The sequence below is a fragment of the Pimephales promelas genome, chromosome 1 (assembly GCF_988280905.1).
Source record: "Pimephales promelas chromosome 1, fPimPro1.hap1.1, whole genome shotgun sequence".
Taxonomy (NCBI): Eukaryota; Metazoa; Chordata; class Actinopteri; order Cypriniformes; family Leuciscidae; genus Pimephales; species Pimephales promelas.
Window position 1 is genome coordinate 48896938 of NC_142769.1, and position 17500 is coordinate 48914437.

The following is a 17500-nucleotide window of genomic DNA, read 5'->3' on the forward strand; positions in this document are numbered from 1 at the left end:
CCAAATTTGCTTTATGTTTAGGTCAATATTGCTTTTATTTCCTCGGTGTCGAAATCAGGCAAACATAAATGTCAGGCAACACGATTCCTGGCTGCATGTCAATATCCATGGATCACTGGACCTTTAGTAAGTTGTGAGGAACACTATATTGAGTCCAACATTTAGTTCAAATTGATAAAATTGTTCGTTTTAGTCGCATTTTCATAGTTTCCCCTATTAAATCCAGTCACGCAGCAGATGTTTTGCCACAAAGTCGGGAAAGTGACGTCAATGCATTCCCTCTAAAGGCAGTCGGATGTTATTGAAAGCCCCATATGTTGTTTTATACTGGAATTCTTTTGTCAATGATATTAACTGGAAAAAAGTATGGACAATTCCCAATAAGTTTTTTATTACTAACAAAGTCAAGGAAATTTCTTTCAAAATTATCCATAAGTACTGCTAACCACTATATGACGAAATTCAAAAGGGACATTGATGTGAACTGTTCTTTTTGCGGAAATCACCCTGAGACCACCCAGCACCTTTTTTGGATCTGCACACACTCCACAACCTTCTGGAAGGACTTCTGCAGCTTTATTATGAAAGAACTTTACTAGGACTTTACATTGAAGTGGGAAAATGTTGTGTTTTGTTTTTTTAGAAAACAAAGTAAAGAAGATATGTTTTTTATTATAAATTTACTAATTGTGCAAGCTAAATTCTATATCCACAAATGCAAATATATAAAACAAAAACCGGCATTTAAACATTTTTATTGTGATATGTTATCATATATAAAATTAATTAGTGGTTCTTTGAACAAAAAGGCTATGAAAACGAGAAATATTTGTATTACTTACAATTTGTTTGAATGTATGTGATACCCCCTGGCAAGGGTAATATTAATGTTGTATGCTTTGTATACTTTGTATACTGTTGTTTTCATTTGCAATAAAAAAAAAAAAAAAAAAAAAAAAAGGATTCCAGAGAAATAAATAATAAACTGTTAAAAAAAAAAAGGATGTTATTGAAAGCACATTTTGCCCGCGGTAAAGAAAACCTCGAGTCTGAGGTGAGCAATGTTGCTTGCAAAACTCCAAACAAATTATAGTGTATGAAAAAAAAAAAAAATCAAGATGCCTTATAGTCATATATTGATGTGTAGAAGCAATAAGATGCAGAATATTTGAAAAACAATCAGCTTGAGACGTTAAACGGGGATTACCTGCTGCTGCTGTGAACTGTAATCTGTACTGTAATCTAAATGTCGAAGAGTTTCGCACCAGATGTCAAAAATGTCTAAAGTTTTTCCACTTTGGTCTTAATAACTTTGTTTCTCCCAATAATGCATTGCTGTCGGGGAATGAGCCTATAATTATCACAGGCATAATTTCCTCAACACCAGGTGCGAGTTATGAGAAATTATTCAGCTCAGCAAGAAGAACATTTTGATTTTTGCACTTTGTTTAAGCTCTGCACTTGATACCACAGGGAAATGTGCTCTAATGTAACTAACCACACAACATTAGACGACTAAAAAAGCCACACGTTCTTTCTGCAAGTGACCCTAATGATTATGGATTTAAATAAACATTTTCTACATCCAAAATTATATTAGAGCTACACAACCGTTCAAAAGTAAACGTTCTCTTCATCATAAATGCATGTCAACATCCATGTTTTCAAACTTTATAATAATCAGAAATGTTTCTCGGGCAGCAAATCATCATATTAGAGTGATGACTGGAGTGATGATGCTTTGATCACAGGAATAAATTACATTTTAAAATATATTACAATGGAAATTGACATAACATTTCACAATATTACTGATTTTACTGTATATTTAATCAAATAAATTTAGACTTTTTTCAAAAACATAAAAAAAAACCACAACCTTTGAACGTTCGTGTGCTAAACTCTAAAAATGCTGGGTCGTTTTAACCTCTTAACTGTCACCCCCCTTTTTTCAATAGACATGAAAATGCACATTTTGAACTTAAATGGTTGTAATTGAAGAATGCTTTGGAATATAGACATATGATTGGTCTTGTTTTAAAGAAGACATTTGGCAGATTTTTGTAGAAGTGAAATAAATTAAGAAAGTGAAACAGAAAAAAAGTTATAGAAGTTTGAGTTTATGGAAATGTACAATGTAAAAATATTAATTATTCATATTTTACATCAAATATATATTTTCAAAACATGGGCTACTCTAAAACGGCAGAAAGATCAAAGCCAAGTTGTGTTTCAAATTTTAGGTTGATATCTCAAAAAATGAGCTTTCAGTAAGATTTTGTTTGAGCGCAGTACCAAACTTTTTCACTAGGGCACAATCAGACTCCATGACTGCCCATATAAGGGCGTCTGCATTTCCATTCGTGTTTTGAGTGATATGAACCATTATTTTCACAATTTTCATACAATTTCTGAAGTAGAGATCCTATTCAGAAGTAGTATGGGAAGTTTGGATTCAGATTTTGAAATGAATTGAACCTCTAAGAAACACATACAAAGAACACGCATGTAAGTCACAGCTAGCTGCCACGTCACAAATGGTGAATTTATTATTTTTTTCTTGATATTTCAAACTTTTCAGACCTTTTTTTCCAAAATAATTGAATGGATTCTATCTTTTGAACTTTTGGCATGAAAACAAACTGAGGTATCTACCATTTTTTTCATGATTTTTCATGTTTACTGCTATTTTAAAATAAAGGTCTGAACACGCCTTATGAGTATGAAAATATTCTTGTTGCATATTGATAAATTATGGCTCCTCTGTAATTTATTTTGAAAATCAGTCACCAAATATGGAAACTAGAGATTGTAAGCTTTCAAATGATATATAGTTTGTCAATATTATTTAAGGTATTTACTAAGATATTATTGTTTTAAAAATATAGTGGCAACCGACAGTTAAGTGAACCCATGGCAAATTAATTAAAAAATGTAGCTGGGTTTGTCCATGTTTGACCCAAAGTTGGGTTAAAAAAAACAACCCAGCAATTTTTAGAGTGTATTAAATCATTTTTCTATAATGAAGGTGATGCGCATGAAAACACAATCAGGACTATTATTGCAAAGAAAGAAGTGCAATGTGTCGCCAGGTTCCCTAATGGCACTCAACACACGCTTTCATTTACATACTGACATTATTAACAACTGGAGGTCAGACGTTACAGCTCTGTGCAAGGATGAGCTCCTCCGGGTCCAATTCCCCGGTGTTATCGGAAGAAAATAAAGCAGAATTGGACTTTTGTTTCAAGTGTCTTTGCTCTCAGGCAAATGTAATAGAATAAAACTGAATGTAGGGACATGAACTTGCGGCCTCAGTAGTCAGCAAAACCAACTTTGAACAAAAAAGAAGGGAGGAGAACGAGTGCAGCTGTACCAATATTGCTCTCTGGGCATATTGCAATGAGGAAAACAACGACTTATCATAACAAAATCAACAATAATGCCACCCTATTCCCTCTGATATGAGTCATCCTACAAAAGATATTGCATTACTCTTCACGCTCACACACACTTCCGCCCTCCACAGATTCATCAGCGCAGGAGCCGGCGAACATCATCATCCTTAGAGGAGGGGAACTTGTATTTATTTCGTTATTTGGTTTGTGTGTGTGTGGGGCGGTATCCGTAATGATCCCGTGGAGAGTGTGCGGGGCTTTTCCTGTGTTGTGAAGTGAAAAACGGCCTCTGTGTCTCAAGCGAATCAAAGTGCAGAAGAGGTAGAGAAGGGTATAAACAAGGCTTAGAGATGGAGGGGAATCTCGGAAAAGAACAAAAAAACACAAATTTGGAGGATCTATAAATGCCTGAACAAATGAAAAAGAAAGGGTTTAAATGTAAAGCACGAATCGCTTCACAAGGAGGAAGTGTTTCTTCTTGAAATACTAAAAAAGGAGAGGAAGACGAAGATCCTTTCTTTCAGGTTACACTCTGACCCCAGACCGTTACGGTTATTATTGCTCAGTATTCCCTTGGTTCGGGGAAGCGGGAGAGACCGAAAAGGAAGTGCGGTGGGCATTAGACCTTTTGGGCCCTGATGCATTGTTGGAAACGTCAACGTTCTGAGGATCGGTGGAGGAACTACAAAACATTGTTTGCACCAAACCTCCCGTTGGCCGATCGTGGCGTGTCCGCGCGAACGGAGCGTTTCTTCTCCTGCCGCTAGGATGCTGTGGGGACGGGAAGCAATTTTTCTTTCTTGCCGTTTTTATGGACGGGCGAGTCTGAGGTTTTGGCTGTTTTCCTAGGCGGGCTTTGCTCGGCAACCTCATGTAGCGACGGCTCCCTGTACATGGCAACTGGAGAGACAGGAGAAAAACAGAGACTCTTAAAGGGACAGTACACCATGAAATGAAAAGTCTGAGGGTAACGTTTACCCATTAAATATGTCATTACAGGAGTAGTTCACTTTTAAAAAAAATGTTGCTGATAATTTACTCACCCCCGTTTCATTCAAGATGTCCATGTCTTTCTTTCCTCAGTCGAAAAGAAATTAATTATATGATTTTCTCCATATAATGGACTTCAATGGGAACCAAACGGTTCAAGGTCCAAAAGACAGTTTCAGTGCAAACTGTTCAAAGGACTTTAAACGATTCCAGACGATGAATAAGAGTCTTATCAAGGACCCTTCGAGTCATGACTCGAAAAGAGATTTGTTCATTTTGATGAACGAGTTCGAACTGGAGAGTCACGAACGCGCATCACAGAACAGAGCAAGGCGACCATTTGTGCTTAAATGTGCGATCGTTTCGCTTGATAAGACTCTTATCTGGAATCGTTTAAATCGTTTAAAGCCCTTTGAACAGTTTGTACTGAAACCGTTTGGTCCCCATTGAAGTCCATTATATGGAGAAAAATCCTGGAATGTTTTCATCAAAAGCCTTAATTTCTTTTCGACTGAAGAAAGAAAAATATGGACAACTTGGATGACATGGGGGTGAGTAAATTATCAGTAAAAGTTTTTTTTTTTAAAACATAAAAATCGCATCCAAAATAAAAGTTTGTGTTTACATAATATATGTGGGTGCACTGTGTATAATTATATATATATGAAGAGTTCAGATGCAAAAGCCTCTAAATGCCATTTGAAATTTTCTTCTTTAATGATGATTTTTTTATCAAACTTGTATATTTTATTTCATTAATTTCACTTAAATAACAATTAATAGGTAATTATTATTGCCATTTAAGTGAAATTACTGAACTTAAATATACAAGTTTGATAAAAATCATCATTAAAGAAGAAAATTTCAAATGGCACTTAGAGGCTTTTGCATCTGAACTCTTCATATATATATATATATATATATATATATAAATATACACACATGCTTGTATATATGGTATGCATGTATATTTAAAAAAATATATATTATTATTTATAATAATATTATTTATTATTATTATAATTATTTATTATATAATATAAATTATATAATAAATAATACATAAATTATTTATTATATAATAATAAATCAATAATAACAAAAATAAATAAATGATTTGTTATATAATATAAATTATATATAAATCTATATACAGTATATACATGAAAATATTTCTTAAATATATACAAGCATGTGTGTGTATTTATATATATATATAAAATAATTATACACAGTGCACCCACATATATTATGTAAACACAAATTTTTATTTTGGATGCGATTAATCGTTTGACAGCCCTAGCTATTTTACATTTTACATTGATTCTTTATTTTTTCTACCTGAACATTACTTTTAGACTTCCCTGAAGAACATGAAAATTTGTTCTATTGTATTTGTGCTATTGCTTGATTATGTGTTCTTATTTTAATACTGTCAACTGACTTGTCGTTAACAATATTTGAGTTAGGCTTGTAGTTTGTGGTGCCACAATAACTAGGTCTGTTTTATTTATTTAATTTATTTATTACTTTTTCGTCGTGGGCAGAAATGTTGGCATGGCAAGTAAAAAAAACATTGCAAATCATCATATTATCATGATTTCTGAAGGATCATGTGACAGTGAAGACTAGAGTAATGATGCTGAAAATTCAGCTTTGATCAAAAGAATAAATTCTAAAATAGAAAACTGTTATTTTAGATTGAAATATTATTCCACACTATTTTCACAATGTTTTTTACTGTATTTTTCATCAAATAAATGTTGCTTTATTGAGAATTAAAAAAAAAAATCATACTGATCCAAAACGTTTAAACAGTTTCAACAAATAATGTAATATTATAAGCAGAGACGTACCCTCTATGAGCTTGGGCAGGAAGTGAGCAGCTCCTTTGGTCTTTTTGACCCGATTTCCTTTCATGACCTGTCCGTCCCGGTTAATGCCGATGTACCAGGCCCGACCCGACTGCGTTTGGCGGTACAAGATCGAGGAGTATGTCACATAATAGTTCTCAAATACACACTCCTTAAACTTACACTCAGGCGTGAAATGTTCCTGTAACAGAGATACACAGATAGTGAGTTAACCAGAATAACAGACTGTATAAGTGTACTGTAACCTATATATAGCATTTATATTGAGTTCAGCCGGGACGGGCGGGAAAACGGGCCTTGCGTTTCACTGTGCCAGAACTGTGAACGCATTAGTGTCCAGACGAACCGTAAATGAGGTAAACGAAAGCCCCTACACACACTTTCTTATTACACATTTACACTCTAAACAATGCTGGGTTGCTTTAACCCAAATTTGGGTCGAATATGGACAAACCCAAATGTTGGGTTAAACATGTCATTTAAAATTTTAACCCAACTTCAACTTTCACTTTTTTTTAATTGCATTTTTAACCGAACATTTGGGTTTGTCCATATTTGACCCAAATTTGGGTTAAAACAACCCAGCATTTTTTAGAGTGTATCGACCACATGTGTTTGGTTCAACGTAAACCCAAATTCCCAGACTCTCTTCATCCCGGCTGGAGATAGAGCCAACGTCTCTCTTTTATTCTCTCTCTCTCTCTCTCTCTCTCACCCTGTCATTTCGTAACCTTGTCAGGGAACAAACCAATTTCCAGGATTGATTGGGATCCTTGGTGTGAATGGTGAGCAGAGCAGCTGAATAAGGAGTTTACTCCTCTTCCTCTCTCTCGTGCTCAATGTGTTTGTTTTGAAACACTCCCCTCCATCACCAAAGTAAAATCGAGCCTTCTTCATAAAACATATTCATAGTTGCATATCTGTAATTAAAGGAGTAGTTCACTTTAAAAAAAACTTTTGCTGATAATTTACTCGCCCCCATGTCATCCAAGATGTCCATGACTTTCTTTCTTCAGTCGAAAAGAAATCAAGGTTTTTGATGAAAACAAATCTATTTCCGTGTCATTTGGTTGATTCAACGAGCGAAATGAACGAATTGACTCAGAAAAAGATTTGTTCATTTTGATGAGTCACGAACGCGCATCACAGAACAGAGCAAGGCGAGCATTTGAGCTTATAAAACGTATTATTATTTTTTTTTTAAATGAGCGATCGTTTCGCTTGATAAGACCCTTATTCATCGTCTGGAATCGTTTGAACAGTTTGCACTGAAACTCTCATTTGGACCCTGACCCGTTTGGTTCCCATTGAAGTCCATTATATGGAGAAAAATCCTGGAATGTTTTCATCAAAAACCTTAATTTCTTTTCGACTGAAGAAAGAAAGACATGGACATCTTGGAAGACATGGGGGTGAGTAAATTATCAGCAAAAGTTTTTTTTTTAAAGTGAACTACTCCTTTAAATTGTGGCCATTCAGGCTTTTGATATTCGAAAATGCCCCATTAGAAGATCATGTAATAAATAAATTAGTTGTATATAATATTATGGGAAGTATTTAAAATAATTAATCAATGTATTATAATGTAATAATAAAATTTAGTTGCATTTATGGAACGATTGAAATCATTTTATGCATGTTTTCTCAACTTTCATCAAGTTTTGAACATCTAAAACTAAAATGAAGCCGCTTTCATAAAACAGGTTCAAAAATGTACCAGGCTCAATAGAACATCTGTAACTAAATTAAGGTCATTCGGGCGTTTGATCTTCATCGTGGTTTTGATGGTCTTAAAGTGTGCTATCAAAGAAATGCATGTTATGAGTAAGCAATGGCCCTGTCCCAAATGGCGCACTTCATGCAGACTTTCGGTCTCGTGTGCTCGCTGTCCCATTTAGCATTTTAAAGGGTTAGTTCACCCAAAAATGAAAATTCTGTCAGTATTTACTCGCCCTCATGTTGTTCCAAACCTCTTTGTGTTTATTTGTTCTGCTGAACACAGAGGAAGATATTTGGAAGAATGTTTTAATCAAGCAGATCTCATTCCCCATTGACTACCATATGGGGAATGAGATCTGTTTGATTAAAACATTCTTCCAAATATCTTCCTCTGTGTTCAGCAGAACAAATAAACACAAAGAGGTTTGGAACAACATGAGGGCGAGTAAATACTGACAGAATTTTCATTTTTGGGTGAACTAACCCTTTAATGCTCTGAAGTGTGCTCAGCAGCGCCCCCTCTGTACCCTTGAAGCGGTCTTTGCGTAGTGATACATAGTGGTCATAGCAGTGTTTTATCATGAAAAAAGCACAGCTATAATATTGACCAATTAGAATCAAGGGTTGGAACATTTTATAAATTATAATAATAATTATTATTATACTACTAGAAGTATTTAATGCACAAATAATGTATTAATATATTTTAACATTCATCAAGGTTTGAATTGCAAACCCCATTGAGAGTAAGGAGCTCAAAGTTAAAGCCTATGCCAACTTTAATTATTTAATCACCAAATTTAATTGAACTGGCGCTTCAAGCTGAAGATGATCGAGTCTGAAAGCATTAGTGTGCCGAGGAACAGTAAAGGACGAGGACGAAACCCCACACACTTTCTCCTTACGCATTTACTGACCGCATTTACAGTGCCACAATCCCAAACACTGCACCTAACTGAAGATATATTTACATTTTGTAGCTAATGTTTACACCCCTTCAATTGATATCAGGACAGGTTGATATCAACATGCCGAGAAGAGAATTTCAACCAGGATAACAACCAGTGTTTATGTAAAGCACTGCCTAAGGGATTCAGTTCTCCTCCATAAAGGAGAGGCGCGATTACATTGACCTCTGGTGTTTTTGTCCTCCCGCCTGCAGTTCTCTCGTTCGCCAGCAGGTGTCAGAGCAGCACACGTGTGTGTCTTCATCTGGTCAGACACTTTCTCTGGCTTCTTACACACCACAACACAGTCTCACGCACTTTCTCTCCCCTGCCCTTTTAATCTAGGATTGTGTGATTTAGGCAAATCTGATGATTACAGAAGGATTTTCTGACATGTTATGTTGCGTAAAGTTAATGAAGATGCTGGAGAATCCTCTGAATGCACAAAAATCTCCTAGAAATCAGCAGAGGACTGGCATTCTGACAGGAGAGGTGCCTCATCAGCCTCTTACACGGGCACTATTTACACCGACATTTAACCCTTATGCCGCATTAGGGCCATTTTTGGTCTTTTGCAGTTTAATTTCTTTGACCATTTTGGCTGTTTTAATGCAAATGGTATGAAATTTGGCAAAATTGTGACTTTTTGGATACATGTAAAAAATGTGATCCCATTTTGCAAAATATGTATAACACACACTGTGTAGATCAAATAGTAACACTCAGCACCATAAAGACCAAAAATGGCCCATTGAAACCCATTAAAACGTTGTTTAAATCTGAGGCTGTCAGTAATACATGAAACATGATTTTTGCACAAACATCCTTTCATTTTGAAGCAAAAGCATTATATTTGCATTATATAGTGTATTCCACCAGATGACGTCACTACATATTTATTCCCTACGGGTGGAAATGCACCTTATTTTAGGCAATAGGCAATGTTTAATAGGTGGCCATTTTTGGTCTCTAACGCGCTAAGTGGGATTTTTTGCAAAGTGGAACTGTGATAATCCAAATCTAAAGTTTTCTCTTTGCATTTAGTTTATTGAAAATAATTGAATTTTTGTGTTTTTTCCTCTTATACAAATCGATGGTTTCGCAAACAAAACTGGTAATTAAAGGGTTAAAATCCTGAAATTGAATACATTTTTGGTAGTTATGATGAGGACTGATGCTGGTTAAAAGATTTAACTTGGTAAAAGTGGAAAATAATGATAATATATAATATTTTAGGCAATGTTTAATATGTGGCCATTTTTGGTCCTTAATGCACTCAACGGTGTTAAAAATCTAATGCAGCACAAGGGTTAAAGGGACAGTTCACATAGAAATAAAATGAACTCGTATCGCTCCAGATCTTTGCTTTTCAGTGGAAGGAGGAATTAAAAAATAAAAAACGTCCACGCATCTTAGACTTTTAATATAGTTACATACAGTCTCTTGTCCATTTTAAACTTCACTGATGAGATCACTATAAACTGTAGTTGAATACAAAACAGGGTTATTTATTTAAAAATAAAAACATATTTATTCTTACAGTATATTTTGCATTTATTTTGATCTAAAATTATATTTTTGCTCCTAATATTTAGCTTACATCAGTGAGGGCTAGTTGAACCATATATTGCATAAGTGGTGACAACTGATTAGTTTATTTTATAAAGCTGATATTTACTCACCTTTGCCTTTTAGCGAGTGTAAATTGTGGAGCCGAGAGTAAAGAAGGGGACAATGTGCCCACTAAGATAAGGGTTTCAACATTGCCATCTTTGCAGAGACAAATTTGGTCCTGACAACGATTACACACAGAAGATTAACTTTTCTCTGCTTTGGCCGTAAAATCTGTAGTACAGGTGAATTTTAATGTACGTAAGACCGCAGCAAAACGAGAAAATGAGAATTTCCTCTAAAAAATGCGATATAAGACTTTGATTTCGGCTGATAGATGTGTGCACTGGCATGAGGAGATCCGAAAACTGCTTACTAAGAACGTGTTTAACACACCAGTGAGCATTGGCGAGCTTGCAGAATGACAGGGGCATGAGGAAGACGTCAGATGAACTTCAAGGTGGGAGAAAATGAAACGAATGACTCGGTGTCAAATAAATGGAGGATAAATGAACGCAGTAAATGATTAGTCAAATTAATTGCAATTCATTTCACAGAGGACAAACATGCTGCTGTGTTGTAATGAGATTGTAATTGCAGAGGGCAGCAATAACACCTTGTTCTAAGCACTAAAAATAAAACAAGCAGCCGTGTTTTCTCCCTTTAACCAGACTTGAGACACTTTCCGAAGCTTCCTCAAGCACAGGTCTGAGAACAGCCCCGCGAACTGTTGTTCTCAAGGAGGCCATTACAAGACTGACAACAAACTGACCCCAGGTCAGCACGAGAGGTGGTTTCCTTGGCAGAACACCTGCTCGTCCCTGCACTGCTGACCTCACACAGCTGTAGCGGCACACTCGTCCTCTGCTTCTCTCCTTGGCTAGACCCAGCTGAGCGACTGGGGAATTTCCGAGACAAAATAATACAACAAGCCCCTTCAAGACAGACTCTCTCGCTCTTTTCTCCTTCAGCACTCCATTGCTGTACATCTCCTTCAGCAATCACTCACTCGCTCACTCACTTGCTCAGTCTCTCTCTCACTCACTCACTCACTCACTCACTCGCTCACTCACTCGCTCAGTCACTCACTATTCACTCAGTCATTTACTTGCTCGGTCACTCGCTCACTCACTCACTCACTCAATCAGTCACCATTATTTCACTCACTCACTCGGTCAGTCACTCAGTCACTCACTCACTCAGTTACTCACTCCCTCAGTCCCTCGCTCACTCGCTCACTCACTTGCTCACACGCTTAGTCCCTCGCTCACTCACTCGCTCAGTCACTCAGTATTCACTCAGTCATTTACTTGCTCAATCACTCACTCCCTCAGTCACCATTATTTCACTCACGTACTCATTCACTCGGTCGGTCACTCACTCACTATTCACTCAGACATTTACTCGCTCACTCACCCAGTCACTCACTCACTATTCACTCATTCACTCACTCACTATTCACTCAGTCGTTTACTCACTCAGTCACTCACTCCCTCAGTAAGTCACCCATTAATTCACTCACTCACTCACTCACTCAGTCACTCGCTGACACTCGCTCACTCAGTCACTCAGTCACTCAGTCACTCACTATTCACTCAGTCATTTACTTGCTCAGTCCCTCGCTCACTCACTCACTCCCTCAGTCACCATTATTTCACTCACTCACTCACTCAGTCAGTCACTCACTCACTCACTCGCTCAGTCACTCACTATTCACTCAGTCATTTACTTACTCAGTCACTCACTCCCTCAGTCACCATTATTTCACTCACTTACTCATTCACTCGGTCGGTCACTCACTCACTCACTCACTATTCACTCAGACATTTACTCGCTCACTCACCCAGTCACTCACTCACTATTCACTCAGTCACTCACTCACTATTCACTCAGTCGTTTACTCACTCAGTCACTCGCTCCCTCAGTAAGTCACCCATTAATTCACTCACTCACTCACTCAGTCACTCGCTGACACTCGCTCACTCACTCACTCAGTCACTCACTATTCACTCAGTCATTTACTTGCTCAGTCCCTAGCTCACCATTATTTCACTCACTCACTCGGTCAGTCACTCACTATTCACTCAGTCATTTACTTGCTCAGTCACTCGCTCACTCACTCACTCCCTCAGTCACCATTATTTCACTCACTTACTCATTCACTCGGTCGGTCACTCACTCACTCACTATTCACTCAGTCATTTACTCACTCAGTCACTCGCTCCCTCAGTAAGTCACTCGCTGTCACTCACTCACTCACTCCCTCAGTCACTCATTATTCACTCAGTCATTTACTTGCTCAGTCACTCGCTCAATCACTCACTCCCTCAGTCACCCATTATTTCACTCACTCACTATTCACTCAGTCATTTACTCGCTCACTCACTCACTCACTATTCACTCAGTCACTCGCTCACTATTCACTCAATCATTTACTCACTCAGTCACTCGCTCCTTCACTAAGTCACCCATTAATTCACTCACTCACTCCTCACTCATTCAAACCCTCACTCACTGTCACTCGCTCACTCACTTGCTCACTCACTTGCTCACTCACTCAGTCACTCACTCACTCACTCACTTGCTCAATCACTCGCTGTCACTCACTCACTCAGTCACTCTCTGTCACTCGTTCGCTCACTCACTGTCACCTGCTCAGTCACTAACTCGCTCAGTCACTAACTCGCTCATTCACTAACTCGCTCAGTCACTCCTGCTCAGTCACTAACTCGCTCAGTCACTAACTCGCTCATTCACTAACTCGCTCAGTCACTCACTCACTCACTCGCTCGCTCACTCACTCACTCACTCACTCACTCGCTCACTCGCTGTCACTCGCTGTCACTCGCTCAGTCACTAACTCGCTCAGTCACTCACTGTCACTCGCTCAGTCACTCACTCACTCACTCAGTCACTCTCTGTCACTCGCTCGCTCACTCGCTGTCACTCGCTCAGTCACTCACTCACTCAGTCACTCTCTGTCACTCGTTCGCTCACTCACTGTCACCTGCTCAGTCACTAACTCGCTCAGTCACTAACTCGCTCATTCACTAACTCGCTCAGTCACTCACTCACTCGCTCGCTCACTCACTCACTCACTCACTCACTCACTCACTCGCTCACTCGCTGTCACTCGCTCACTCACTCACTCACTCAGTCACTCACTCACTCGCTCACTCGCTCACTCGCTGTCACTCGCTCAGTCACTAACTCGCTCAGTCACTCGCTGTCACTCGCTCAGTCACTCACTCACTGTCTGTCACTCGCTCGCTCACTCGCTGTCACTCGCTCAGTCACTAACTCGCTCAGTCACTCGCTGTCACTCGCTCAGTCACTCACTCACTCAGTCACTGTCTGTCACTCGCTCGCTCACTCGCTGTCACTCGCTCAGTCACTAACTCGCTCAGTCACTCGCTGTCACTCGCTCGCTCACTCGCTGTCACTCGCTCAGTCACTAACTCGCTCAGTCACTCGCTGTCACTCACTCACTCAGTCACTCTCTGTCACTCGCTCGCTCACTCGCTGTCACTCGCTCAGTCACTCACTCACTCAGTCACTCTCTGTCACTCGCTCGCTCACTCGCTGTCACTCGCTCAGTCACTCACTCACTCAGTCACTCCCTCGCTGTCACTCGCTCATTCACTCACTCACTGACCCAACACAGAGACGTTAACTTCTTTAAATTGAAGAAGATAGAATAGATTGCAGACTCAATGAGTACCAATCAAGTCCATTTTAAACAGGGCAGGCAATGTCACAAGCTTGTGTGTGTGTGTGTGTGTGTGTGTGTGTGTGTGTGAGGAGACGGAAAGACTGCAGGTGTGTACAAGAAGGAAAAAGAAAAGGGAAGTGTGTGTGTACTTGCTCATGTGGGCTAGGTGGTCTAAGGTCAGCTAGAATCATTCGGGATCAGCAGTTAGACTAATTATTTCATCAGTGTGGGTGTGTGAGGACCTGAGGCTCGGATCCAGGTGTGTGAGTGTCAGCGGCAGGGCACCGAGGGCCATGAGCAGAAACACCCTCTACTGGAAATGAGTAATAATCCTGCCAGAACTCCAGGGCATAGCAAAACACATATTACACAAACACACACACACACACACACACACATCCTGACATATGCTCCCTCGAGTCTGCAGCTCCTCCACTCCAAGCATTTGGCTTATTACAGACAATAGAGTCACATCAGCATCAACATAGTCTCGCGTTCAGACTGACGGCAGAAGGCCTGGACTCTATCGCATCAGAACATCTGACTGACGTGTGAAGAAACCAATCACGGTTCGTTTTGTTGTGCGTCATGTTAAAGGCGTGAAAATGTCGATGTCCCCACAATCACAGACCGGCATGCAATTTACATCACATACAGTACGTTTGAAAATCAAGAGTTTAGTTGATTCTGATAAGCGCTCATCGTCACTTTCCCTGTGGAACATAAAAATATATATATTTTGAGAAAAATCCTACGCTATCTCACGACCAATTCGTACGAATTCGACGCATGATTAAAGAGTGTCTAATTCGTACTAATTCGTATGACCTCACTCGTACGAATTTGTACGATTTGTATAAACCCTCGTGATGGTTAGGTTTAGGGGGCGGGGTAAGGGGTAGGTCATTCGTACGAATTCATACGAATTGGCCAATTCGTAAAATATGTACGATTTAGCAAAATTAGACACTTTTTAATCATGCGTCGATTTCGTACGATTTGGTCGTGAGATCGGGTTGGAAAAATCTGGGTTTTTTTGTCCATACAATAGAAGTCAATGGTCAGACTAAGCGATGTGTTGTTCTGTTCTTGAGTGTAATAACGAACACAGCAGTCATTTGGATGTTCCTAAATCCGAAACGCAGTGGCTGAGTTTTGTTTTCAAGGGAATTTTCCCCTCTATCAACGTAACTGCGTTCATGTTTGCGCGAATCATTTCTCATCAGACTGCTTCATATAAACGCGAGGGTCAGTACGAGCTGGTTTTGCAAAGAAGCTGCTCCTGAAAAAAGAATCGTTAGCAACAATTCGTGTCCCTGCTGCACCTCCAGAAGAAGTGAGTGTAAAGTTTTATTAACCTTTATATTCATCTTTGCAAATCGCTTATTGAGTTATTCATGACCATTAGTTGTAATGTCAATCTGTCAAAGAACTAACCTATACATCAGTAAACACATTGCGTTCGTATCTCACTTCTCTACCCTGCCAGTGCATACAAAAAATAGATCAAAGTGACAGAAACGTCCAAACTAATTGTCAAACTTCTTTGCGGCCGCCATCTTGTTCCGGGTCCGACTCCGGTTCAAACTGATACGGTTGCACAGATGTGTGCTCAGAGACTCCCGCTGCTATTCTCTCTCCAAAATATCCCTCAACTGTTGTCAAGGAGTCAGAGGGGCGGAGTCAGCAAAGCTCATTATCATTTAAAGGCATATGCACCGAAACGGCGTGCTGAAAACAGAGCTGATTTTGACCAGGTAAAATTAGTGTTTTCTTAAAACACTAATGATAATTTTTAATAAAAGTATATTACAAAGTTTTAATTTAGACCCTAAACATTCATATTAACGTAGAAAAATGGCATTATGCGGCCCCTTTAAGCCATGGAAAGGAAACAAAATGGAAACGAGGTATACAAAAAGAAATAAAGCAGGAAAAATGGAAAGGGTATGAATGAAGAAAGGCACAGAAAGGAACCCGAAAAGGTAGGTAGATGCAAAGAAAATGGAAAAAAGAAGGTCGAAGAGGATGATAATGAGGTAGGAAGTAAAGGGAGAGGGAAAAGACTGTACGCTTCAAATGTGTGATATATTACGGTCACCATATTAAAAGGTTTAAACCTTCATTTCAGGTAACTTTTAAAACTTTGTCATGAAAAAGCTGGTCAGTTCAACTGGCCCAATTCTGTCAGGTCACCTCTATCAGTGCAAATATGCATCTCTGTGTGTGTGTGTGCTGTTTCATTCCCACCTTCCCTCTCTTTTTGTGTTCCTGGCCCAGGAGGGCTTCCACTGTGTGTTGCGTTTAAAAAATGGGTCAGGTTACAGAGACAAAGCACTATTTTTATCGGAAAGCAATTTCCAGTGGTCGCCTACAGGTAACACATGCAATGACACTGAGTTTCCCAAACACCTTAACCTTTGCATACGACTCTCAGCAGATCTAACCGGAGAGAGACCACAGAGGAGAGCGCGAGAGGAAGGTAAACAAGGGATCGAAATGCTGGGCAATGGCAGAACCGAAAAAATAGAGAATATAGAGAGAATGAATGATCAAGAGAGATGATCAAAAAATAATGAACGCAACCCCACGGGCTCCGCTCTGCATGCCTTCTCTTGTCAATCCATCTCTCTATCCTTCCTATGGGTGATGGAGGACTTTGTTCCTGCTGTGAGACTGTACTCCTCCATCCCTATCCCTCCATCCCTCCGTATTCCTCCCAAACGTCAGCGTTCTGTCGGACGAGAGAGATGACAGAGCCAGGTTACTGCGGTATATCATCATGCTTCACCACAAGCGTTCGCGTTCACGAGACAGCCGAGCAGAGGATCATGGGAATGGCAATGACCTCTTTCATTCGGGGTCTTTATTAGCGTCCACTTGTGTCCTCAGTGCCGTGTGCAATAAAAACAAATACACTGAAAATCTTGGCAAAACTAGCCTTGTGGAGGTGACTTGGCAAAGCAAGCATCACTTGAACGTGTAGTTTCCCTAAAAATGATTGTATGGTAATGTTATGGAAACAAATTCAGCTGACCCTGGTTGGGTGGCAATAAATAAAGAGAGAACTCCAGGAATGCAGAAGGAGAGAATGGCTGAGGTTGTAGAAGTTGAACGAGCATGAAGAAGAGAGAGAGAGAAGAGACTGCAGGTGTGTGTGTGAGTGATTTAGTCCCAGTGGAGAGCCCCGTCCGAGTTTGTCAGCCACTGGAAAACATGAATTATTGATAAGCTCCGAGTTTAGGGCAG

The 17500-nt window shown here is 39.3% G+C and overlaps 1 protein-coding gene across 1 annotated transcript in view; it reads right to left on the reverse strand.

The window, feature by feature from the left end:
• Positions 1 to 1007: 1007 nt before the first annotated feature.
• The window catches only part of fgf11a (fibroblast growth factor 11a), a 79343-nt gene continuing 62850 nt past the window's right edge, over positions 1008 to 17500 (reverse strand). The window contains exons 4-5 of the mRNA XM_039659980.2: positions 6245 to 6443; positions 1008 to 4298 (exon numbers count right to left, since the gene is read on the reverse strand). Of these exons, the coding sequence (XP_039515914.1) occupies positions 4162 to 4298; positions 6245 to 6443 (336 nt within the window). The 3' untranslated portion in view covers positions 1008 to 4161. The remainder of the gene's footprint in view (positions 4299 to 6244; positions 6444 to 17500) is intronic.